At 37.9% G+C, this 9,536-nt stretch overlaps 1 protein-coding gene and 1 non-coding gene across 2 annotated transcripts; one reads left to right on the top strand and one right to left on the bottom strand.

Moving 5' to 3' along the window:
• Positions 1-1,170: 1,170 nt before the first annotated feature.
• LOC133293749 (uncharacterized) lies at positions 1,171-2,718 on the bottom strand. The gene has a single exon (XM_061492352.1). The coding sequence runs from the start codon at positions 2,716-2,718 to the stop codon at positions 1,171-1,173; it is 1,548 nt and encodes a 515-aa protein (XP_061348336.1).
• A 37-nt stretch (positions 2,719-2,755) lies between these two features.
• On the top strand, positions 2,756-2,862 carry LOC133293751 (small nucleolar RNA R71). Its single transcript, XR_009749102.1, has one exon. It is a non-coding gene; the product is annotated as a small nucleolar RNA R71 (small nucleolar RNA).
• Positions 2,863-9,536: the final 6,674 nt, after the last annotated feature.

Below are 9,536 nucleotides of genomic sequence, written 5' to 3'. Positions count from 1 at the left end.
TTATGGCTTAAGACTATTCCATCTCTTACCATAAAGTGGCATTTTTCCCAGTTGAGTACTAAATTACTCTCTTGGCATCTCTGCAAAACACAAGCTAAGTTAGTGAGGCAAACATCAAAAGATGAACCGAAGACAGAAAAATCATCCATAAATATTTCAATAAAATTTTCAATCATATCGGAAAATATGGATATCATACACATTTGAAAAGTGGCGGGTGCATTGCATAACCCGAAGGGCATACGTCTGTAGGCAAACACACCGTAGGGACAGGTGAGGGTTGTCTTCTCTTGATCTTCTGGAGCCACCGCTATTTGATTATATCCGGAATAGCCGTCAAGGAAATAATAAAATGAATGACCCGCTAGCCTCTCCAACATTTGATCTAAGAATGGTAGAGGGAAATGATCTTTTCTTGTAGCGGCATTAAGTCTCCTGTAGTCGACGCACATTCTCCAGCCGGTAATAGTTCTTGTAGGAATCAACTCATTGTTTTCATTACGTACCACTGTGATCCCACCTTTCTTTGGAACTGTTTGTACCGGACTCACCCATGCACTATCAGAGATTGGATAGATCATACCAGCATCCAAGAGCTTCACGACTTCTTTTCTCACAACTTCTTTCATAGTTGGATTCAATCTTCTCTGTGGTTGTCTGACTGGCTTCACATCATTCTCCATCAGTATTTTATGAGTGCAAAAGGATGGGTTTATTCCCTTTAAGTCTGTAATAGACCATCCTATAGCTGTTTTGTGCTCTCTCAACACTTTCAATAATTTTTCTTCTTCGGCGGTTGATAAATTTATGTTGATGATCACCGGGTATGTCTTGCTTTCTCCAAGAAATGCATATTTCAAAGTGGGAGGAAGTTCTTTCAATTCAACCTTTGGTGCACCTGGAATGATATCATCAACTTTCTCTTCTAGCTTTTCAACCTCTTGTTCTCCTTCTGTTGCTTCAGTCGTATTGTGCAGTAGATCTTCTTCTAATGACTCCAATTCCATCAGTGGTTGGAGTATTTCATCAACTGTATCTAGCACTGCATCATTGATCACATCAACCTTGAAGCAATCTCCTCCTTCGGAAGGATGTTTCATAGATTCAAGAACATCAATCGTTACGATTTCATCATTAACCCGCAACATCAGCTTACCCTGCTCCACATCATCATAGCCCTTGCAGTGGTAAAAAGGGCCTTCCCAACAGTAAGGGAATCTCAGCATCCTCTTGCATGTCTAAGATGACAAAGTCTGCAGGGAATATGAACTTATCAATCTTCACCAAGACATCTTCAATAACTCCATCTGGCCTTCTGGTAGATCTGTCTGCTAGCTGCAGTGAAACTTTGGTCGGCTTTAATTCATGAATCCCCAGAGCCTTGCAGATGGATAATGGCATAAGGTTAATACTAGCTCCCAAGTCACATAACGACTTTCCCACATCAATGTTGCCAATTTCTATGGGAATGCTGAAACTTCCAGGATCTTCAAGTTTTGGAGGCAACTTTTTCTGAATTATAGCACTACACTCTTCCGTCAACGTCACCGTTTCACATTCTTTCAATTTACGTTTCTTCGATAAGAGATCTTTCATAAACTTTGCGTAATTCAGCATGTTCTCCAAGGCTTCATCAAATGGAATATTGATTTGTAGCTTTTTGAAGATGTCAAGGAACTTCGAATACTGCTGTTTTTTGATTTCCTCTCTGAACCTCTGCGGATATGGAATTTTTGCATAAGGTGAGAGCTCCAATGGCTTTTCTTGTCTTTCTTGAGCTTTCTTTTTCTCCCATTTGAACTCTTTCTTTTCAGGAACAACTTTCTCTGCAGCAGGCTCTTTGTCAACTTCCTTCTCTTTTTCTTCTTCAATGGCAGATCCCTCAGCTTTCTTTTTCTCTACTGAAGGCTTAATCACAGGTTCAATTACAATGCCATTTCTAGTGGTAATGGCCTTGCAGTGTGCGTTTGGATTAACATCTGTATTACTTGGGAAGGTGCCTTGGGTTCTTTCGTTGAACTGCCTTGACAATTGACCAATCTGAGTTTCTAGATTCTGGATTGAGGCTTCTTGATTCCTGAATGAGGCCCTGGTTTCTTGCATAAAGGCTGAAGTGTCTTCCCTGAATGCATTGGTACTTTGAACATAGTCTGATGTGGTTTTGGATAGTTGTGCAAAGGCCTTCTCCCACTCTGATTGTTGTGGAGGTTGCTGTGGTGCTGGCATAGGAGGATTTAGCTGATGATTCGAGCTATAACTGAATCCTGGATGTTGATTTTTATTTCTCCACCCTTGATTCTGGTTATTGCCGTATTGGTTCCTCCCTGGGTTATATGGAACTTTCCGATCATGCCAAATTCCATTAACATCTGCAGTTTCGGGTGCCTTGCAGTCTTCAGTAGCATGAGCACCTGCACAAATACCACAAGTTATTTGAACATTGTTAACAGAAGAGACTTGCGAACTGGTAAATTGCTTTGTGAGAGCATCTAGTTGTTCTTGTTGTTTCTTGTTAATTTGTAAAATCTGTTCATTCTGAGCTAAGATGGCATCATAGCCATCAAGCTTCATAATCCCCGCTCTTCTCTGTGGTACTGGAGCATTATCATACTCCTGAGAGGCTAGAGACTCTAGTAATTCCAAGGCTTCCTCTGGAGTTTTTGTTTTTAAGGACCCTCCTGATGCAGCATTCACCAATGTTCTTGTGTTCGGCGTCATCCCTTGGAAGAAGGTTCTCGCTTGCTCCCAAGCTTCAATGCCATGTTGGGGACACTTCCTAAGTAGTCCCTTGAATCTTTCCCATGCTTCATATAGAGATTCACTTCCTTGTTGTTCAAAAGAAGTGATATCCGCCTTGAGCTTTGCCATTTTCGAAGATGAGAAAAATTTGTCCAAAAATTTGTTTGCCAAGTCGTCCCAGTGGGTGATGCTTCCTTGAGGTAACGATTGCAACCATCCTCTTGCTTCGTCTTTAAGTGAACAGGGGAACAATCTAAACAAAATAGCATCCCGAGACACCCCATTCATCTTCAAGGTATCACAATATAGCAAGAAGTTTTCCAGATGGATGTAAGGGTCTTCCGTGCTTCCTCCGGCAAATTGGTCTTTCTGAATTAATTGTAAAAGTGCCGGCTTGAGTTCGAAGTTGTTAGCATCCACGTTTGGTCTAACAATACTCGTCGTCTGTGGAATTCGAGCAGGAGTCATGTAATCTCCCAACGTTCTCGGAGGTGGTGGAGGTACATTGTTGTCTCCCATTGCTTCTTCTCTTGGTTCTGTTGAGCTTGAAGCTTCTTTCTCTTGCTGTCTTCTTTCTTTAGCAAGTTTTCTGTTTCTTTTTGCTGTTTTCTCTATCTCCGGGTCGAATTGCAAGGAATCGGTGTCAACGGTACCTCGCATAAACCAGAAAAATAGATTATATAAAATAAGAAAATAAAACTGAATTTAAATAGCAGAAAATAAGGTCCAATCTAAAGAATTAATAGCTACTATTAATGTTGAAATAGTAATCCCCGGCAACGGCGCCAAAAACTTGTTGCTACTCACGGCAAATGCACCGATCGTACAAGTAATATATGATTAAGTAAGAGATCGTTCCCACGAGGATTACGGTTCAAGCACTAATTCACTATCGCAAACTTAGTTGGACAATCGAAAGTGTATTTGGAAACAGGATTTGAATTGCAAAATTAAAATATTAAATATTAAGCTAATTACTTGCAAGAATTAAAGACAAGAAATTAAAGATGTGATTTAACTAATAAAATAAAAACGTAGCTACGGGTTCGATTTCATTTAATCTCCTTATTACGTTTGAATTCCTTCTTAATGTTAATTGTCCTTAGTATCAATCTAATCAATTCTTTCGCATGTTATTAGAGCTCAATCCCTTGTTACTCTAAATCCTTTACAATATTGGAAGAACCCAAGTTCCCCGGTTATTCCCCAAGCATGCAAGCATTAAGTTCAAGAATCTTAAAGATTACGCAAACCCTATGTCTATCCCTAGAATCATAGGGTTTACGATGAAGTTATCAGATATGGATCACACACCAACATTCCTATTGTCATGCATTCACCGATGATCATTATATAAGATTCAAGCCTATATAAAGCATTAAAAACAGATAACTTCATTCATGATATAAAGGAAAATTAACACAGCGAATTGTTCAAAACATAATAAATCGACTAAAATCCATCTAACCCTAACTACTTAAAGAACTAGCCGGACATAGCAAAATCAAGAACAAAAGAAAATAGAAAAGCTCCCCCAAACTCCATAAGTGATTGGTGGATCTTCAATATCTCCAGTGAACACTTGACGTTGATCCGTCTCCGCCCCTCACGAACATGAATCTGATGTTCCTCCGCGTTCCTTCAGCCTCCGAGCATCCAAGAGTTGTTTAGCAATGTAAAAGTTCTGTATTTCTGGTCCCCAATGGCCCTTTTATTGGCCAAGAGTTCGTATCCCAGTAGAAAACTCGAATGGGCCTAAGTTGGATCTGTCGGGGCGCTTAAGCCTGTTGTAGCGCGCTTAAGCGCCCTAGGACAGTGATTTCTGACTCGCGTTTCGCGTTGAAGCGCTCTGAAGGGCACTTAAGCGCGCTCCTCGCGACAACTTTTTCTTCTTGTGGCGCGCTTAAGCCCTGAGTTGGGGGCTTAAGCGCCCAGAGGCAGTAGCTATTTGCGTTTTTAGGGAGCTTAAGCTTCTGAATGGGGGCTTAAGCTCCCACTTCTAACAACTTGATAAGATCTTCAATCTTATTGTTTTTGATCTTCTTCTATCATCTCTTGATCTCATCTTTTCTAGTTGTGATCTCTATTTATCCAATCTTTATCTTTGACTCCTTTTGTCAACAAATCCCTAAAAAATAGCAAAGATGATTCCATTAAACAAAAATTCAGATAATGTTCATGATTATTATATTAAACCCTAGTTTTTGACTTATTTAACTTGATATTTTATATTAATTTAGTCTATAAAATAAGATAAACTAAAGGTTTATCACTCACCAAGGAGGAAGACCTTGGCATAGTGTTAGCAGCCACCACAGTGGTGCTCTTGTCTCCTTTCTTCTTAGAATCGATTTGATCCGGCTTCATATTGCCGCTCTTTTGATATTTCTTCAGAGTTCGACAATCAGACTTCTTGTGGCCGGGCTTCCTACAATAGAAGCAAATCAATTCGTACTTCGGCCTAGACCAGCCTATGGAATTGTCATGATCCTGGCTCTCGCTATGACCACGGGAGTCGGACTTTCCTTGATTCTCAACAACATTTGCCTCGGATATGTTGGACACATCACATTCTCTTCGCCTGGATTCTTCGTTCAGAAGGCTGTTAGTCATTGCATCCATTATCAGTTTTATATCTGAAGCGAGTGCTTAAAGTCACCACCAAGATATCCCAGCTTTCTGGTAACGAACTTAGAAGCAGCAAAGCTTGCATCTCGTTATCAATCTTCATCTTGACTTTTGAAAGCTGATTCACAATGCCTTTGTAAGTATTAAGGTGTTCAATTATGCTCATGTCATCCTTGTATTCAAGCTTTACAAGTCGGCAAATGAGGTGTGCCTTGTTCCTGTGAGTCTTCTTCTAAATCATAAACTCTAGCTTCGTCTATAACTCGTAGGCATTCGTGAATTTGAAAACGTGCTCAAAGAGGCTTTTGCCAATATGCTTCCTGATCATGGCCACGACCTTTAAATTCAGGATTTCCCATTCGTTTGCGTTATTTTCTTTTGGTCTCGTCTCATTGAGGATGGGTTCATAGAGGTCTTTGCAAACCAAGTTATCTTCCATCATCGGTCTCCAATATGTAAAGTTATCGGCTGTCAACTTGAGAGGTCTCCGTCATGAGCAATTCCACTGGTCTCCATCTCGTCTCCTTCATAACCCTTTGAACCCGGGCTCTAATACCACATTGGGACAGGGTCCCTCAAATTCAACACAGAAGCAAAAACATAAGATGGCACGTTGAGCTCGGAGCTCGACTCTTGCAGGTCGGCCTGAAGTGACCAGGTCGGTCAACACACAGAAATAAGAAAAAATGCAGAGAAGGAGAAAACAGAGAGGAAACACAACATATTTTTAACGTGGAAAACCTCCCATAAGGCAGAGGAGTAAAATCCCAGGACACTAGTCCAGAAAATCTTTCACTATGTAGAAGAAAGATTACCAGGAGATCAAACTTCCCTAGCTACACTAGAGGTACATTCAAGTATCACCAACAATGGTGGTTACAAGTTCTTATCCAAAAAGGTCTCACTCAAACTTCTCTCCAAAGGATTCTCTCAAAATCTTAGGTAACCTATTCCAAAGGTCTTTATGTGTTTATATAAGGTGAGAGGAACTCGCCAGCTTCTTCTAAAATCTTCATCAATGATAGAGTGAGTAGCACTGGACCCCCCTTGATAACACCGCGTCGTGTCTTGCACTGGCGACACTTCTCCTCGTTCCACACATCCTGTGAAACGTGTTTGCGCTGCGTGTGCCTCCTAAGTACGTCCCACCTGTATGGTCCTGGAAGCACATGCGTCCTGGGATCCGAAGGCTCGGCCTGAGTCTCAGTATCGGATGTAGACCGAGGTGACTCCGACGATGACGAGTCAGCCATAATAGTGTACTATACATAATAATAAATTAATTGGTTTCATTAATATATTCAAAAGTCATTACATTAATTACATGTGTTACAAAAATTAACTAATTACATGTGTTACACAAAAATTTTAATTTACATGTCCTTTAAAAAAATTAATTACTTGTGTTACAAAAAATATTAAATTACATTTATTACAAAAAAATGGCAATTTACATGTGTTAACAAAAATATTAAATTACATTACCTACAAAAAAACATGGCAATTTACATTTGTTCACATTCACTATTGTATTCCACAGTCGCTATTATATTTCTAAGTCACTATTATATTCCTAGGGTTTAAGACACTATTATTAACATATTCCTAGATCACTATAACAACAGTTATATGCGCAACACCCTAAATTACTATTATAACATGTATCATATTATAAATAACTATTTGATAAAACAGATATGAAGACTTACTTGTTCGACAGGGCTTTGCCGCACAAAATGCTCCACAAATAATCTAGAGAGAAGGAAGAGCAACTTTAGAGAGAAGTTAGAGAGAAGGAGTGAGAGGGAAAAGTGGCAATTTTGGGGTTTATATAGGGCAAGCAATTCATGCCTGGCTTGGGCGTGAATTGTCACGCCTCCTTAGGGCGTGAATTCAGGGCAATTTCCGCCTCACTTGGGCGTGACTTTTCCCGCCCCTTATGGGCGTGAATGACTGCAATAAATTCGTAGATAGTTTCCAAACTGCAACCTATTCGTAATTAATTATTAAAAGTGTATTATTTTAATTTTTTTCCCTTAAATTAATACTTACTATCAACGGACAACACAATTCATTCCTCTCTGTCTATTTTTTCTCTACAAGCAATAAGTTGCAATTTGTACTTGTGACTATTTTTGCTCAAATTCTTTTATTTATTACTTGGATTGGTAAATTTTTCAGTCCAAGTTCTCATTTAATTTGAGAGGAATTGTTGTTGTGTGGATATAAGGTATGTTTTAATGAAAACAAAGAGGTAACAATAAAAAGAGAAAATCCTTGATCAAGAGCAAAAAGTACTAATCATGTGAGAAGATTGAAGATGAATGATGAAGTCACACAAGAAAAATAATGATATAATAAAATGCTGAGAACATGGGTGAGCTTGGAAGAAAAAAATCAACGAGTCAAGAACACTAGATCAAGAGTAATAAGAAAAAGAATAGCAAAACCAAGATCGATGGCAACAAATCAAAGATAACCTTCAAGAGAAGCTACTGTCATAAGTAATGATAAAAGAGGATCAAGTCCAACATAGTACCAAGTATTGCCAAACAAATCAAAGTATCAAGTTCAAGTAAAAAACCAAGACCCAAGACTTAAGACAGGAAGTTAAATCCAAAACTATATTTATAATATATCTTTAGGACTTAAGCATATATGCAAGGGTATATGGTAGATTTCATTGCATGAGCTCAAAGTATTTTTCAGAGTTTCATATTGCATAAAAACCTTGAAAAAACCTCTCAAAATTATTTGGAAATTGCTTCAACATATTTTAATAGGGTTCTATTAATCTCCTGTTGCTGCAAAAAAATTATCTATAGCTGACACATGCTTTTCAGGATACGAAATTGTATCCTGAAAAACATGTGATTGCTGCAGATAACTTCTCTTTCTTGCAGCTGAAGATACATATTTCTCATTTTAATATCACAAATCATTTTCCTAGAGCCAATTACATGTTTTCATGATATTAGGAACTTGTTTTAAGTGAAAAGAATGCATTTCTAGCCAATTCCAAGCTTTCTTAAGGATTAGGATAAACTAAAGATTTTTCAGGATAAATTAGACACTTATGAGGATATCTGTCATGATTTATCCGAATAATTTGAAGAATTTATCTAGATAAATTATTTATTTAATTATCCGAATAAATGTTGACAACATTCGTATAACGGCGATAAACAGTAGGGGTGTTCATCAACCGATCCAAACCGATTCAAACTGCGAAAATCGAACCGAAAAATCGATAACCGAAAACCGAAAAATCGAAAACCGAAAAAAACCGCAAATTTTAATTGGATTGGATCAGTTTTTGGATGGGTTGATGAAAACTGATCAAATCCAAACCAATGCAATATATTAATTATCCTCTATCTACTTGTCCTTTCCCCAATTATAGTCCAAAAATTTCTAAACTCAAGACCCATTAACTCATCAACTAAACCCAAGAAAAAACTTAGTCACGTCTCATCAACTATAGTATTGTTTACTGATATTTTTGTATTTCAAAAAAATTAAAATTACAAAGCCAATATATACAAAAGATGTTATTTGCACAATAATCATGAAACTAATTTTAGGATATTCAAAAAATCGAAAATCGATCCAATCCAAACCGAAAAAAATTAGATTGGATCAGATCGGATTTGAAAAAAAATCTAAACCTATTGGATGATTACATGATCAAACCGAAGGGATTGGATCAGATGAGTTTTGCTTCCAAAACCGATCCAATTCAGACCGCGAACACCCCTAATAAATAGTTAGTTTTCAATGAAAACATTATATATGCATTCCTAACTACTTTAAATTATTTTGGGCATTATTGTTACACATCTTATTCAAATTTTGAGAGTATTTTGTCATTAATTACATATCATTCAATCTTTTTTTCAAAAGTTATACATTCTTGAGCTCATATTGTGAAAAATCATATACCCATAATTCTTCAAGTTGTGTATCTGCACTTGAGAGTGTAAGTTCATTTCGTAATCACCACCACATTGTAATATTGTATTTGAGGATAGTGAGTCCCATAAGTTAAAAGGTTTCTAAGCACCTATGAGGCTTAGAGGTTATAAGGTTACCATTAAGTACGTACCTGAAAACTTGATGGTAGTAAGGTTTTCATGCACCCCCAAAGCTTGGAGGCTGTATCGATTTGT

This window comes from Gastrolobium bilobum, unplaced genomic scaffold (assembly GCF_033153095.1).
Source record: "Gastrolobium bilobum isolate Gb01-03AN ecotype WA unplaced genomic scaffold, APGP_CSIRO_Gbil_v1 utg89416, whole genome shotgun sequence".
Lineage (NCBI taxonomy): Eukaryota > Viridiplantae > Streptophyta > Magnoliopsida > Fabales > Fabaceae > Gastrolobium > Gastrolobium bilobum.
This window is presented reverse-complemented; position numbering and strand designations above follow the sequence as displayed.